This window comes from Pan troglodytes, chromosome 8, assembly GCF_028858775.2.
Source record: "Pan troglodytes isolate AG18354 chromosome 8, NHGRI_mPanTro3-v2.0_pri, whole genome shotgun sequence".
Classification (NCBI taxonomy): domain Eukaryota; kingdom Metazoa; phylum Chordata; class Mammalia; order Primates; family Hominidae; genus Pan; species Pan troglodytes.
This window is the reverse complement of record NC_072406.2, coordinates 91,489,088-91,505,799: the sequence shown is the minus strand read 5'-3', so window position 1 is coordinate 91,505,799 and position 16,712 is coordinate 91,489,088. Positions and strand designations below refer to the sequence as shown.

The 16,712-nt window shown below is 54.9% G+C and overlaps 1 protein-coding gene across 14 annotated transcripts in view; it reads right to left on the bottom strand.

The window, feature by feature from the left end:
- ZMIZ1 (zinc finger MIZ-type containing 1) overlaps nucleotides 1–16,712 on the bottom strand; it is a 248,043-nt gene that overhangs the window by 23,658 nt on the left and 207,673 nt on the right. For all 14 annotated transcript variants that reach the window (XM_016918729.3, XM_016918726.4, XM_016918724.4 and 11 more), the window contains 4 exons: nucleotides 15,611–15,755; nucleotides 3,141–3,255; nucleotides 1,854–2,071; nucleotides 673–871 (listed from right to left, as the gene is read on the bottom strand). In XM_016918729.3, coding sequence (XP_016774218.1) covers nucleotides 673–871; nucleotides 1,854–2,071; nucleotides 3,141–3,255; nucleotides 15,611–15,755 — 677 coding nt within the window. The remainder of the gene's footprint in view (nucleotides 1–672; nucleotides 872–1,853; nucleotides 2,072–3,140; nucleotides 3,256–15,610; nucleotides 15,756–16,712) is intronic.

Sequence of the window (16,712 nt, the reverse complement as noted above, 5' to 3'; positions counted from 1 at the left end):
ACGAGGGTGGAGGCAGGAGCCCGAGTGAGACTGCAGCCCCTTTCCTGGAAGCCCTGGCCCTGCCCTTGGTCCTGGGCCAGTGGAGGCACACCCTCCATCCACAAAGTTGGCCTCAGCCCAGCTTCCACTTCTGCCCCTCTGCCCTGCAGTTCCCACCTCCTCGCCTCCTGTTCTGCATTCCTATGGGGGCTCCCCCTCTCCTCATCCCCTAACCCATCCTTCAGAAGGTCAGGGAGCAGCACTGGGGCCTGCGCAGACCCACAGATAGGGTGACTGGGAGGGCACTGGTCTCAGAGGCAATCCAGGAGACAGACCGGTCACAAGACTATTTTTAGACATTGAGCCCACTCTTTGGTGAGTTGGGGGCCCAGAGAGCCATGTAGAACCTTTTCCCCATATGCAGTTGTACACGAGCCACCAACACACAGAACAAACACCAGCACCCATACACCCCACCACACCCAAGCACACTGACACGCCGCATTCCAGACACGCGCCATTCTAAACACGCAGACCTCCACATGCTTCCATGAAAGCCCAAATGCACCCTAATGCAGTCAGCTCTCACAGCACACATGGCCCCATAAGCACTGACATCCCAACTCTGGTTTCCCAGGGCTGTCTGCCTGGCTGGCTAGGCAAGGCTGGACCAGGATTAGTGGGAACCCTTACCGGTCCATACTGGTTTATATCCTTGTTCTGTGTCTCCTGCAGGGCTGCCACAGTGGCCGTGGCTGTGGCTGTAGCTGTGGCTGCTGCTGCCGCCACTGCCGCTGCTGCAGCGGCTGCCGCGGGCTGAGTGAAGTCAGCAGGCGGCCTGGTGTGCGGAGGGATGCCCATGCCTGCAGGGGCGTTAGGACCCCCAGGGTAACTGCAGGGGTAGAAGGGTGGAAGAGTTAGGTACTGCCTGCATCTGAGGGGAACTGAGGGCAAGCTGTGGGCTGGAAGGGAGAGGATGGAGCTGTACCCAGAACCTAGAGGGGACGGGGCCTCTTGGGATTGGCAGCCATTCATTTGTGCCACTTGGCAATGACCAGGCTGCTGTGCTCCTGGAGCCCTTGGGGGTGCCTGCACCCTCACTGCATGCTGTCGGGGCCCTGGTGAGCCCATCTTCTGAAGGACACTGAGTCTCAGAGAACCTGAGCAACTTGCCCAAGGCCCTGCAGCATTGATGGCGGAGCTGCGGCTGCGGCTGCAGGTGTTTCTGATCCCTGTGTTTAACCACCAGCTCATGCAGCTGTGCCAACCCCAGGCCAGAAACCCAGCCAGGGCTGGTGAGGGCTGAGGCCAAGGTGGGGGTCTTAGGCAGGGCGGGGTGGAAAGAGGAGAATGGGCACCTCTGCTCGCCTCACACCACTCCCCAGAGCTCCATATCCTGGGAGTCCCTGCCCTTTTCTTCCGAGCCAAGGGCCTCGCAGTCTCTGCATAGTTCTGCTTTCACCAATCAGCAAGGCAGAGCAGATATTCCCAGACTGCTTCACTGTCTTTGGGCAACTGGACCCCATCTATACCTGCTCTTCGACTTTCCCAATCCAGATTTTCTCAATATTTTCCTATTTACTAAAGACAAAATTTAGAGAAGGGTTGTTTTGAGGTTTTGAGGAGTTAAGAATGTCACCTCTCTATTTCTACGAGCCTGACGACTGTCAGAACACAGGCCAACTGCTGCAGCGCCTTATCTGCAGGCCAGCCCTGGGAGCCAGGGATGACTGAACCCCTTCAACTCATGTAACAACAGAGGATAACTTCTCAGGGCAGAAAGCATGGAGCTGGGATTTAAGTGGGTCCCTCCCCACTGGAAGGAAGGAGAGGGGCGGCGTCCATGGCTTCTGCCACAGGTCAGCCCTGCTCACCTGGCCCCAAAGCCCCCGCTGCCGGGGTAGTTGGGCCGGCCATACATGCTCTGCTGGATGTAGGGCTGAGCGGGGCCAGCCTTGGCTGAGAACTGCTGCTGCTGCCCCGCAAACTGTGGGGAGTTGAGGCCTGGGTTGCTGGTGGTCATGCCCGACGCCATGGGGTTGCCGCCTGGATTCATGGGGTTGTTGGCATTGGCCATAGGGTTCCCAAGGACCTGTGGGCAGAGAAGTGGTTGTCACCTAAGGTGCTACCCGAGGTAGTGTGGAGAGGAAGAGGGATAAATGAAGAGGGGAAAGGGAGAAAGAACAAAGTGGAGGCAGGACAACAGGGAGGAGGAAAAAAATGGAGGGCGGATGAATTATTCTGAGTGTACCGGTGATAAGGAGCGGGCCTGGGTGGCAGGTGGCGTGGGGGATGAGAACGTCAGCCTTGTGATGGAACAAGCTGAGGGTATGACCAAGCCCCACAAAGCCAGCTCAAGCGGTCCCCAGGGGCTGGGCAGCCCAGTGAAGGGAGAAGAGGCTGCTCTTGTACCAGATGCCTGTGGGGAGAGCCCTGGCCATGAAGCCTACTGCCCCACAAACGAGCCTGGATGCCAGCATCTCGTCACACAGGGGCCCCAAGGCCCCTGGCTGCTGCTCTGTGAGGGCCAAGAGGAACCCACCCTGCTAGCTCTGGAGGGCAGCAGGAGCAGGCGACAACCGGTCAGCCCAGTGGCTCCCTCCAGGGTGACAAGCAGCCCTGAGCCTTCCATGTAGCCACAGAAAAGGCTGGCAGAGGTCAGACAGGTGGGAGACTCCCTGACTGGGCAGAGGAGGAGTGGAAGAAAGAGGAAGGAATGAGAGGGAGGTGGGTTTGACCAGGGCAATGGGGAATAGGGAGTTGTCAGAAGTCCAAGGCACAATATTTTGATGAAATCCAACTCAGGCCATACATCCAGGGTCAGAGACCTCAGACCTTGGAGCCTTGAAGCCAGTAACACCGAGGAAGTTCTCCTGTTTACCAGAGCAAATGGGCTAGGGAAGAACCCCTTGCTGTCTGTCAGATGAATGCCATTCCTCCAGAAAGGCCTTAGGATGGGGACAGTCCATAGAGGCTGCCCTCCTGAGGCAGGTGCAGAGCCTGCCAGGGGTGGAGACGTGTCCACAGCTGGGTGTGCCCTGGAAGCTGGTCTTTCCAGCAGGGCAGGGCCTGTGAGGGTGAAGAGGGCTGGTATGGCTCCAGGGGTCAAGGGACACTCCCACCTAGAAAGAGCTGTGGCTGAGGGCAGTATAGGCTCTTACCTGGCTCTGGGATGTGTTGGTTACTCCCCAAACCGTGGTGACCACGGAAAGGGAGCCGGGAGGCTGGTTGGTGTTCTGCTGCCAAGGGACAGAGTCATAGGGGAACGACCCATCACTGCAGAGAGAGACAGAGGGAGATCTTCAGGGCCTGGCAGGCACAGACTCAAGACAGGCCATGCCCATCACCCCACCAAGTGACCGCAGCTCCCAGTCAGTCCAAGGTAACCCCCATCCGAGTACTGGACCCCCCAGGCCTGTCTCAGTGCCCAGTGCACAACAGTGTGCCCTGCATGGTGACAGGCTGTTCAGAAGTGGCCACCTTTCCCCCGATCACTGCAGAGAGCTACTTCCATGGCTGTGTGTCTCCCTGTATCCCCGAGTCCACAGGTCATGCAACTGATGAAGCGGTGTGACCTGAGGCCCAATCTGAGCTCCTCCTTCACCCGGGCTCTGACTCCACGTCGCCCTTTAGGAAGAGCTTGGGCTCCCCCAAACCACCTTACCCTTGGAACTGCTTGGTCCCTTCTCAGTGCAGGCTGGAAGGGTCCGAGTCTGAGGGTGCCAGCCCTCTACCTCCCAGCCCTTCACAGCAGCCTGGCTGCCTGGGCCATGGGAATGCAGGCTTTCTTCCAGCACCCTTCCTTCCCAACCCCCAGCAATGTGGGTACAGGCCTACCTGCTGCACACCCTCTCCTGCCCCCACCCCGATCTCTCGTGTACATTTCCCCTGAGCTAATCTCCCTCAAACACCTAAGATGCCTGGCACAATCAAAGACCTTTGGTGGCTTCCAGCATTTATAAGGCAGAGTCCAAACTCACACTTAAGAATGACTTACTCCTCTGGCGGACCCCACCATTCCCTCACCCCGCTTTGGCTCTGTCCTCTCGTGGAGCTGCCCCTGCCCCTAAACAACTGCCTCCTCTCTACCAACCCGGACCATATTTCCCCTGCTCCCCTCACCAGGTCCAGCAGTACCCACCACGTTTGTGGACATCTCCCCAAGGAGCTCTCACGTATCAGAAGCAAGGAGTTAGCCTTCAGCCCCACCTCTTGTGCTTAGGTCTACAGTGAGTGTCCAGTGATGCTTCCTACCGACTTCTGGGGTGCACAAGAGTGAGGCCAGCAGATCCCAGCGAAGGGGCAGGGCATGAAGACCTGCCAGGGTGCCAGCCCCCAGGAGGCTGGGGATGAAGCTGCCTCTCCCACGAGAGCCGTCACTGGCTCTCTGGCACCACTCCCTCACCAAGTCACAAAATTCTAGATATGGAACCAGGAAGAGCAGAAAAGCAAAGCGCCCACAGCTGTGCCACTGCCTCTACCCAGGGCACAGGGTGTGTGTGTGTGTATGTGTGTGTGTGTGTGCGTATGTGTGTTGGGGGAGGGAAATTGGGAGAAGGGTCGGGCAACAGGAAAGAGCCTCATGCCTCTCTCTGGCTTGTGTCTGTCTTAGTCACAGGAGACAGCAAATGGCAAAGGTTCTCAGTCACACCTGGGAGACTTGTACCCTAGCTGAGTGGCCAGTCCAACCCTAGCAGCCAGGGCAACTGGGGATGGAGGTGCTGGGGAGGCACCTCTGGGGATGCAGGGGAGGCACCTCTGGGGATGCAAGGAGCCCAGCCCAGAGGTGAGGACTTCCCAGAGGGAGGCAGAGGGCTGCATGACCCGCAGGCAGCGGAGATCAGGGCAGCCAAGTCTTGTGCTCTGTGCCTTGCCCGGCTGAGCTCTTGGCAATGCTGGTCAAGTCTGACGGGCTCCTGCAGAGGCGACCAGCCTGGAGGGCAGGACCACACCACTGTCTGCTCATACTTGCCCCTCCCCTGCCTGGATACCCTCTCCCCTAGATTTCTCAGCCTGGCCAGCCCCACGCTTTCTTCCTGTCTGAGATCGCTGGACGGGCCTCCCCCGCCCTCCTCGTATAAAAAAGCAGCTCCTACCCGACACTGCCTGCCCCCTCACCCTGGCACTGGAATTTTTTTCATAGCACTCCACCACTGTCCTAATTATATATTTATTTGATTATTGTCTGTCTGCCTCTAGAACAGCTCTGTGACGGCAGAGACTTTTGTGCTTAGGACCCTGGTGCAAGTTTCTGCACTCAATCTCCTCATCTGTAAAATGGGCATCAGATGATACCTCCACTCTACTCTGTGTTTTCCAACTGTGGGTTACAGCAGGTGATGACATCCAACCAGCAGGGGAGAAAAAAGCATCAACTAGAAAGTGATGGAGTGTGAGCACACAATAAAGATGAATATTAGTCCTTGAGCTTCTGTCTTGGTTTTATACACAAATACATGTGCACCTTGGGTCAAGGTGTCATATGTGTATTTATCGTGGATCTCAGTCAAATAGGTTTGAACACAGGTTCAGCAGCCTAAATCTGATGTGGCTCAAAGAGGAGAATGCAGTCAAAGGGCTTTCCCAACTGAGCGCTGCTCGTGATTTCTGGGGAAACTGCAGGACTCGCATTTGGAGTAGAGGAGCTATACTCAGGGCACTCAGTTGGCCAGGCACAATGATGGGTAGTGGCTCGTTGAAGATCCAGATGCTTGGGCCAAAGGTGACAGACAGTGACAGACTCTGCTCTCCATCCAGGTGGCGGATTGGAGACTGGGAGCCCAGAGGGAGTGGACAGTGCAGAGAAACACAGGAAAGTAGCCATGAGCCTGCTCCTCAGGAAGGCTGGGCTGGAACAGCCTCTGTCTCCCAGGGAGGTCACTGGGGACCCGGCGCACCACCTGGTTCCAGACTGGCACACCAGAGTCTCACAGGGAGGCTCTACAGGTCACGCTTTTACAAAACAAAGAGGAGATCCCCTGGACACCTGCTGTCCTCAAGGCCCATGTCCTAGGTGTGCTGGATGACCAGAGGGGGTCCCCTACAACTGAACAAAACCCAAGCCTGAGTGGCTTCTCGCTCCAGAACTTCTGCCCCACAAGTTCCCACCAACCCTCCAGGCTGATGGCCTTGAGACCGAAGTTCCCATCCTTTGAGAACATGCCTGGCCAGGCTCAGGAAATGAACCCCCATGGGAGGCCCCAGGGGCCAGCAGGGCCCTGCCTGTGGCCAGGGAGTGGGCAACTGCTGCCTCATCACCTCAGCCCAGGACGCTACACAGGCCCACGAACAAGCTCCCAACTGCCCTGCAGCTCCGTGGGTGAGCCTTGTGGGCGGAAACCAGCTCCTTCCTGTTTTGTCCCCTCTGCCCCAAACTTGGTGAGAAGCAAAGCTAACCAACGTTCCCAAACTGGCCATCCCACTGCCTGGATGGAAGGTTTGCCGCCCCAGAGCAAAGATGCACGCAGGCATATGGAGGACACGTCCGTGCACACACGCGAGGCCCTGCTGGCATGCTGCCCGTGCACTGGGGAAGAGACAGGCACAGCGTGTGGGGCGGTCTCAGGACTAGCTTGCCTCCACACGCACCTGCTGCAGAAGCAGAAGTGGCAGCCGCACCGACAGGACCGTGACTCATCTCATTCTGGGGGAGATGGGCTCCTGCTGTCGCAGAGAAGGCTCTCGCCCCCGCAGGCCCCCCCAGCAGCCCTGCTGATGTGACGCCACTGCCTAGACTCAAGATACCACCACCGGGGGAATGCCTGGTCCCTGTGCCCAAGGATGAAGGACCAACCAGACCCCTGGGCTGCTACCAGAAAGGCATGGCCTGGCTGGGATGGGAGGAGGGTCTGGAGGGTGCCTGAGAGCCCTTCTTCTCTCCGACAAGCACAGTTTAACCTGCAGACGTGCTTCACCTGGTCACAGGTGCTTGGCATTTTTTAATAATTCTGTCCCACTCTGTACAACCCTAATCCAACATGGCCTGCCCAGTATCACACCATAAGCTGCTCCCAGCCACAGTCCTGTCCAGCCAAAACTGCCCCAACAATCCTGCTCCACCCACAGAAGCACCAAGGCCAGAAGCCATCTGCAATGTCAGCAGCAACGGTTCCATTTGCCAACTGCTCCCTAATACAGGGGCCTCTGTGCCTCTTCTCAGGCTGGCAAGTTCCATCCCACCTTGAAAATGCCGTTCATCCTTTCCAGGCTCTTCCAAAGGCCACCTCCTCCGGGGAGCCCTTGCACAAGGTACTGAACTCCACTGGCTCTTCGCATTCCTGGCAAGAGTGAGAACCCTCTGCCTTCTCCCTTCTGCCTCAGGAGCTGTCACTGATTTCTTGGGCTCCCTGAGCCAAGCATGATGTCTTCACACACCAATAGGGCTCAGGAAACCTTTGCTAAACAAAAAAATGTGCCAGGGAGAAACCACCTCTCTGCACTCACCCTTGGAGTGATGCTGAAAATGAATATGTCCATTTCGTTAAGCCTGATGACCGACCACCTACACAGTGTGTCTGTGGCCACGTGGCCACTGGGGCCCAGGAAGTGAGAGAAGGACACAGAGGGAAGCAATGAAACCACTGCTCACTCTCTGTATGCCTCAGCAACCTCATCTGTGAAATGGGGCTGATTCAGCCCCTCCCTTCGAAGGCTGCCGTGAGGGTTAAGTGTAAGTGCCTAACATGTATGAGGCCCAGAGTCCCGCACACCTTGGACACCCTGAAACTGCTGGCTGCCGCTGTTACTGTTGTTCTGATTTACTGAGTGACTTCTAGATGCAAGGAATTTTGTGAAGTGGCCTTCACCTAAGAACTCATTCAGTGCCCCATTAAGTAGGCCCAACGGATGCCCATCTTAGAAGCTGGGGCTCACAGAGGTAGCAGAGCCAGTCAAGGGCAAGGCCGCTGGGTCACCAGACCGTATCAGGCTCACCACTGTCTTAGGAACTTAGGATCCAGCAAGGCAACGCTCCCTCTCCAGAGATGGCCACGAGGCAAGGGAGCACACTGCAGAGGCCGCCTAGAAGCCACAAGAATTCCAAGAAGGGCTGCATCTTCCTGGGGGTTCTTGGGGAAGTCGCCTAGCATGAAGGGACAGGGGAAATGTAAAGATGGGCCTCAAAGCCCAGCTGCAGAGAAAACCCAAATAGTCTTCCAGGAAAGAATTTCTTTATACACTAAATCGTCTGCTTTAGCTTGGACTGGCCGTGTTGGCAAAGATTCAGGGACCCCTTTTTGAGGTTAATATTCAACCGACAGAGGGAAGCCCAGCAGGAGAGAGGTTCCCTATGTGGGCTCTGGAGTTACAGTCTTTCGGGTCAAACCCTGGCTCTGCCACTGAAGCTTTCTGTGGCCTTGGACATGTTACTTTCAGTCAGCTTCAACTTTCTCATCTGTAAAGTGGGACTAACACTTTCCTAAGAAACATGAGAAAAACATAAAGTTTAGCACAGAACCTGGTAGAAAGACCCTGCTCAACTGTACTTACACCTTTCTCTCCAGTCCTCCAACCAGCCATATATAGCTACCCCTGTTTACTTCAGGATACAATGAAAGTGGCCTAGGAATTTTTCAAATATGCTACCAATGGGAGGAGCCGTTTTCATTCCTACCTGTCAACTAGAAAAAATGTGCTTCTCAAGCCTCTGAGACTTTCTTCATTTTTCTTCTGCCTTCCCTTCACCAGCCAGCAAACTTCTATCCATACTTCAAAGCCCAGCCTGCATACTCCCTTTAAGGACTCTCCTAAGCAGAACCAAGGACACTTTCCTGTGTTCCCTCAGCACTTTTTTCACGTATTTTATAGAGAGCTCTCTGCACTGCAGTCACAGTAGACAGTTTACATGTCTGTGCCAGCTCCATGGGCACTGATCGAGGTTTTGCTGAATGTGAGAAAATGAGCAAGGCCTGGGATAAGGCAGTGATGATTCCTGGCTCCTGTGCACCCGCTATGGCAGCATCTACACACACATTCATGAAAGGAACGCGGGGGGAGGGCTGAGTTATTTCTTCCCTTGCACTTGTAATAGCTGCTTTATTTGGGAGAAATAACCAATTCCCATTAAGGGTATTGTCAGACCCTAATTAATTTCCCTGATCCAGCCATACTGGTCCCGTCTCCGTGCAAGGCTGTAGTGTTACTGCTAATGAAATGCCAAGCCAGTGAGGAGCTGAAGCTCCCACCCTGTTTAATTTAGGGGAACCATTAACAGTGTTCTCCATCATCACAATTACTGGGGCCTACTTCCTTCCCTCCCTGCGGTGAAACTTAGAGAGGAACTTGTGCAGCTAACTGCATATTAGAGGGTGTTAAAAATTTTTCAGTAGGAAGGAGGAAAGGAAAAAATCCTTTGCATCTTGGCCATCTGGAACTGATGGTGCAGGGATTTATGGGTCTTTCAATTCTCCCCTTTCCTTCTTTTTTTGTTTTTAAAATGTTCTTGGGGCAACAAAGGCCTAACATAAACTGAGCTTTGGTGAAGCTATGCAAAAATGAGCTAAAAATGACAGCTGTGGAGATGGTGTGATGTGGCTGGTTTTGATTGCCCCCTTCTTTCTTGTTTGGCCATGAATAAGCACTTAAGAATTTGATGGCACCTGGCTGAGGATCAGGGGAATAATGACTGGTCCATGGGCTCCCAGTGTGCCAGGCTTGGCGACAAGCACACCACTCCTGCCACTGTTGTTACCCCCCTTCTACAGATGAGGAAACCGAGGCACAAGGAGGGTAAGTAACTGGCCAGTTACCCAGCTAGAATATGGCCCAGCTGAAACTCAAGGCCCAGCAGCCTGCCTCCAGGGCCTGTTCCCCTACCTGCTATACTCAGGGGATGCCAGGGGTCCCCCCGCCCAGAAGCCTCTCCGTTGGGGTTCATAAATCCCGCACCTATAAGAAGGAGGATGGCACCTCTCAATCTTGGAGGCTTCCCCAGCCCTAGCGAGTTTTGACTGTAATCAAATTAACAGCATAAACAAGATTTATTAGGCCTTTAATTACCTTCGCAACACTGATCTGCATAAGGACAATGTGCTAATCACAAATGGCTTTTTAAACCACTCATTAAAAATCTGGAAGAAGGAGGTTGAAAGACTTCACTGGCTTCAAGTCCAGGTCACTGCAGGGACTTGGAAGGTGCCCTACTTGCCCAGGCATTGGTCCTGGACCTTGCCAGGCCTCTCTGGCCACCTTCTCTTGTATAGTATCCTGGGTATCTGTGAGCATAGACGGCAGCCCCACTGCAGCCAGTGATGAGGACAAAACAGGGAGTGAGCCTACAGACGTCCACAAACTGAGGATAATTAGTATTCCTCGTCACCACCCTTACCCCCAGATATAGCTGCGGGGCTATGGCAGCCTGACCCTTTCCTGACATCCTGCTCATGCGGCACCATGTCCCCCATCAGCAGGGAACCACGAGGCCAAGAGGTCAAGGGTCTTGCTGGGAGGCACAGCATTTGTGTGGAAGAACTCAGGCCCTGACTCACAGCCTCATGCCGCAGTGCCAAAGCTCTGCAGCCTGCAGCAGACATGATTGTGACACCCGAGCTCTCCAAATATGACAGTCACCAGGGACCCTCCAGGCGTCTGCCGTCCCTCGGGGCAGGGCGGGGCTGCAAGTGTCCAGGCTCTCTCATCCTCTCCCATTTGTTTGTCCTCAGAGCCTTCAGACAAAGACCCAGAGCCTTCAAACAGCCAGATACCTGCGGGCATCAAATCTCAACTGTCCCAGCACACCCAAGCTCACCTCCAGCTCAATGTCGCCTTAATGAAAAGGCAAAAAGAGCTTCCTGCCTCCAAGCCATTCAATAAAATTATGGAGGATGACGGACTAAAACAGTTTGCTAATTGTGAAAGCGCTCAGCTTTCTTTTCCATTTTCTTTCCGTCTTGTTTGGGAAATTGCATTGAGGACTTACGAGGTGTCGGACCCCGTTGCAGTTTCCCTGGAAATGAGGGATTTATCCTTTGTGAAATTCCTAAAGGTTGCAAGGAGAGACTTTCAATTGCCTAACCACAACGTGTCTTCAGAATAGCCTGGGGCTTGGAGAAGGAAAACGGGCTATAAAATGGGAAAAAGGTGAGCTGTGGATCAGAACAGATGACCCTCTTCTAAAAAGACCCTCCAAATCGGGTTAACAACGAGATACCACCTCGTTGACCCTGAAGGACCAGCTAAATAGCAGAGCCCTGTGCGCTGTTTAATATCTTCCTCTGCCCTTTACTGGCTGTGTGTTCTGGGGCAATTCACTTTCCTACTCTGGGCCCAGTTTTCCCTCCAGTTCTGCCATTCAAAGTGTGGGATGTTGTCTAGCAGGCCCTCCACCTCCCTGTGCTCCCACGAGGAAGCCTCGCTCCACGGAACCGACTGGTTAGCCACCAGTACTCAGCGAGTCTTCCAGCCCACACAGCTTTCCTTTCTCTGACAGACCACTTATGGCCCAAAGAGTAAGTGCCAGCCTGGTCTTCAAGCTCTCGGACCACTGGCTTTGCATTCTAGGTCATTCTGCTGGACTTACAGAGAGCTGAGGCCATGGTGATGGAGGCAGCAGGGCACTGGGTGCTGGCCAGTGGCTCTTCGGCCCATAACATTTCTTGGGAAAGCCAGCTTGAATTCATAGAATGCAACTACCCCTCCCAGCCCAAGTCCTTCAAGTTCAAGACTCCCATCCTCTGGGCAGCCTCCTGACAGTCAGCCCTGTCCATCTTCCTCCATCTGAACCCCAAAGCCCAGTCTGCCTATCAATGAACCCTAGCCCTGCCCTGCTCTGCCAGATTCCAATGTGGCCCCAATGAGTCTTATTTCCCCAACTAGCTCGAGGCTGCTCCTCGAGCACAGAAATACCTCATCTCTGTTTAACCCCGGGACCGAACAACCTCATGCCTTAGCTCAACTCAGCTGGCAAAGGGCTGGCCGAGATCCAGATTTGTGGCACTCTGTGACCTGAACAATCACGGTCAAGCAGGTCTGAGGCTGGTCCCTAGTGGGGAGCTGCAGGGCTCTGGCCCACCATAAGCAACAACTTTACTAAAATAACTTGGAGGAGAGAAGCTTGGGAAGGTCATGATACATGGGATGATGAGAGGAGGATGATTCTGGAGGGATGGATGGCTGAGTTAGAATTAATAAGGTAAAGCTTCCCGAGGGCAACTGCAAGGTATGCTGCTTAAGTCAAATGCAGCTGCAGCCTGTGCTCAGTGGCTTGGTTCAGATGAAGACAAACTGTGGCTTTTAGCAAAGGGTACACAGAGGGAGGTGGAGGCAGGTTTTGTCTTTTTAGAGCAGCGGTCCTTAACCAAAGGTGAGACTCCCCTCAAATATGGGAGGGTACTTTTATTGTGATAATGCTTAGGGGAAGAGGGCAGTCATCAGAAGAATGGGGTGGGATTAACCAAGCGTAGGCATTTAAAAAAAAAAAAAAAAAGAACAGAGCGGGTAGGGACCAAGATGCCAAATGCCCTGCAAAGTCCTGCACCAAGAAAAATTACCCCTGTGTCAGACAGGTGTAGTGGTGCATGCCTGTAATCCCAGCACGTTGGGAGGCCAAGGTGGTAGGATTGTTTGAGCCCAGGAGTTCGAAACCAGCCTGGGCAACATAGCGAGACCCTGTCTCCACAAAACTATAAAGAAATAGCCAGGTGTAGTGGTGCATGGCTATGCTTCCAGCTACTCAGGATACTGAGGTGGGAGAATCGCTTGAGCCAAGGAGGTCGAGGCTGCAGTGAGCTATGATAGTGCCACTGCATTCCAGCTTGTCCAACAGGGTGAGACCCTGTTTTTTAAAAATAATAATAGGCCGGCAGGGTGGTTCATGCCTATAATCCCAGTACTTTGGGAGGCTGAGGCAGGCGGATTGCTTGAGCTTAGGAGTTCGAGACCAGCCTGGGCAACGCCATCTCTACTAAAAATACAAAAAATTAGCCATGGGTGGTGGTGAATGCCTGTGGTCCCAGCTACTTGGAAGGCTGAGGTGGGAGGATCACTTGAGCCCAGGGGCAGAGGTTGCAGTGAGCCGAGATTGCGCCACTGTACTACAGCCTGGGTGACAGAACCAGATCTTGTCTAAAAAATAATAATAATAATAATAATACCCATCTCCCTCCTCCTCCCCCTCTCCCCTTTGCACGGTCTCCCTCTGATGCCTAGCTGAGGCTGGACTGTACTGCCGCCATCTCGGCTCACTGCAACCTCCCTGCCTGATTCTCCTGCCTCAGCCTGCTGAGTGCCTGGGATTGCAGGCGCGCGCCACCACGCCTGACTGGTTTTCGTATTTTTTGGTGGAGACGGGGTTTCGCCGTGTTGGCCAGGCTGGTCTCCAGCTCCTGACCGTGAGTGATCTGCCAGCCTCAGCCTCCCGAGGTGCCGGATTGCAGACGGAGTCTCGCTCACTCAGCGCTCAATGTTGCCCAGGCTGGAGTGCAGTGGCGTGATCTCGGCTCGCTACAACCTCCATCTCCCAGCCGCCTGCCTTGGCCTCCCAAAGTGCCACCGTCTAGGAAGTGAGGAGCGTCTCTGCCTGGCCGCCCATCGTCTGGGATGTGAGGAGCCCCTCTGCCCGGCCGCCCAGTCTGGGAAGTGAGGAGCGCCTCTTCCCGGCCGACATGCCGTCTAGGAAGTGAGGAGCGTCTCTGCCCAGCCGCCCATCGTCTGGGATGTGGGGGGCGCCTCTGCCCCACTGCCCCGTCTGAGATGTGAACAGCACCTCTGCCCGGCCGCGACCCCGTCTGGGAACTGAGGAGTGTCTCTGCCCCGCCGCCACCCCGTCTGGGAGGTGAGGAGCGTCTCTGACCAGCCGCCCAATCTGAGAAGTGAGGAGCCCCTCCGCCCAAAAGCCGCCCCGTCCGGGAAGTGAGGAGCCCCTCCCCCTGGCAGCCGCCCCGTCCTGGAGGTGGGGGGCAGCCCCCGCCCAGCCAGCCGCCCCATCTGGGAGGTGGGGGGCGCCTCTGCCCGGCCGCCCCATCTGGGAAGTGAGCCCCTCTGCCCTGCCGCCACCCCATCTGGGAGGTGTACCCAACCGCTCATTGAGAACGGGCCATGATGACGATGGTGGTTTTGTCAAATAGAAAAGGGAGAAATGTGGGGAAAAGAAAGAGAGATCAGATTGTTACTGTGTCTGTGTAGAAAGAAGTAGATATAGGAGACTCCATTTTGTTCTGTACTAAGAAAAATTCTTCTGCCTCAGGATGCTGTTAATCTATAACCTTACCCCCAACCCCGTGCTCTCTGAAACCTGTGCTGTGACCACTAAGGGTTAAATGGATTAAGGGCGGTGCAAGATGTGCTTTGTTAAACAGATGCTTGAAGGCAGCATGCTCATTAAGAGTCATCACCACTCCCTAATCTCATGTACTCAGGGACACAAACACTGGGGAAGGCGGCAGGACCCTCTGCCTAGGAAAACCAGAGACCTTTGTTCACATGATTATCTGCTGACCTTCCCTCCACTATTGTCCTATGACCCTGCCAAATCCCCCTCTCTGAGAAACACCCAAGAATGATCAATAAATACTAAAAATTAAAAAAAAAAGAATTAAAATAATAATAATAATAATAAATAATAATAAAAAGAAAAATTACCCTGTGTAAATGCACTAAGGAACACTGCTACAGAAGAGAGGCTTGGAGCTGCTCAGCAGCCAGACCCAGGATCTGAGGAGGCAGTGCCCTTGGGTGGTGGCGGGCTTGCGATGGTACAAAGGGCTTATGACCAAGGCAGGCAACCACATGTCAGGGGCAATCAGGCCCAGGGAGGGCACTGGACATGATGAGCACTAAGGTCCTTTCCAGCTCAGAAAGTCAACAAGCCTCTAATTCGATTTATAAAGCGTGGCTGACACCCGAGTTCCCAGCAGCGCCTCGATGGTGCGACCCAGGTCTGCCTGCAGTGTGCTCTGGGCTGCGGGTCCCTCAGTCAGGCTGGATAATGAGAGCTGAGCTCTGACTGCAAATGCCCCTCCTGATCATTAGCGGAGACACACACAGGGGAGAGCAGACAGCATGACAGGCCCTGTTGTTGCAGGGTCAGCCTGCAGAGCGCTCAGAGAGAGCATCCCCAGCTCAGCAAGGGACTCAAAAGATAATTAACTGGGGGAATTGCCAGTCCTGGCCACGTGCTCCTTCTGAGGCTGGCACAGGTGGACTGGACAATCCCTCAGTGCTGTCGGCCTCCAGCAAGCCCATGCCTGCCTGTGACCCTGGGCTTCTGGTGGATCCAGCCCAGTCTTACTTGGCTCCAGGGTAGCCGGCCTGGGCTGGCTCTGTCCCCATCTTGGCTGGAACCACCAGCCCCGTGGCCTTCCTGAGATCCCTGTCAGCCCCTGGTTTCTCTGGGTTTGCCCAATACCCTGGTCAAGAAAGAGGGAAGGTGCTGAGCTCAGAATTTCTAACGTTCTGCCAGAAGCCTAGAACCTGAAGAAAAACAGCCTCCACCAAAGTGACAAACTCAGTGCTTTCAACCTGTTTGAGAGGGAGAAACAGGGCTCACCCATGAAGATGTAAAAAAACAACTGCACCTTAGAAAATGCAACATCCTCATGGTTGCACAGAGGCCCCCACCCCAGGGACATGTCCAAGGAGATCTGAGACCAGAGGGGTGTCTGCTCAGCGCCTGCCCCCATGGCACCCACCCACTTACCTGTGCGACAGAGTGGGTTTCATGGAGCTCATGGAGCTGAGGGGGGGCTGCATGGGGAGTTTCCCAGGGGGATCGCTCTGGCGGCTCTTCTGATGTCGGAGCAGCAGCAGGCGGCCGAGCTCTTCACACCAGGAGGACAACAAGGCTGCAGGAATGACAGGACAGTCAGTGGGTGCTTGTTCATTACGCTCTGCCACACCAAGACCCCTCCCCACCCCTCCCCAGACTGGGTGCTATCCATGCTGGCTTTGCTCCCAGATTCGTGTGACACCAGAAGACTTACTCAGCCCTCTTGGGAGGCCTCAGTATTCTCAACTGTAAGATGGGACTGACACCCTTGAAGGAGGATACAAAAGTTTCTGTTATGAAGAGGGGGTCAGAATGGCCCGCATGCGGGAAGTAGTGGTCCGTGGCAGCAAAGAGGGGGAGAGTCAGGATGATGGGAAGGGTGGCAGAGATGGTGCCAAGTGGAAACTGGAGGAGTGAGGGGGCCTGACACAGACCTTGAGTCAGGGCAAGCTTAGCAGCTGCCCCACCCCAGATCCCTCAGGGAAGCTCACTCCCTCACACTTCGATCAGAGGCAAAGCGTGGCTTCTCCCCATGGGTGGGCTCAAACATCACAAGGTTTGAACAAAATCTTGGAATCTGCTGACAACCTAGGAGTGTCTGCAGGGCTGTCCCTGAAACTCCTGCCCAGAAACTGGCCCCCTAGCACACACCTTCTGGTCACACCCACGGTTGGTCCCTGCTCTGCTGGGCACAAACGCCTAGGAAGACAAAGGATGTCCAGAGCAGAGGGTGGCCAGGGTGGTGGGGGGCCAAGCAGGAGGCAGCCAGGGGTGCCCAAGGCAGGAGCACAGAGCAGCCATCCACATCCGGGATGAGAGAGCCCCACATGAACTGGGGACTGGGGAAAACTTCCATTTTCTTTCACTGTTCACTGTCCCCATGTGGCCACAGGAGCCAAAAGCGCCTCCCAGGCCAGCGTGTCTCAGCCTGGGCTGTCCAGCGTGTCTCAGCTGGCCTGTCCTCCTGAAGTACATGAGGACGCTGAGGGCTGGGGGAACTGGCTGCGCTCAGTCACCATCTTGCTGTTTGACT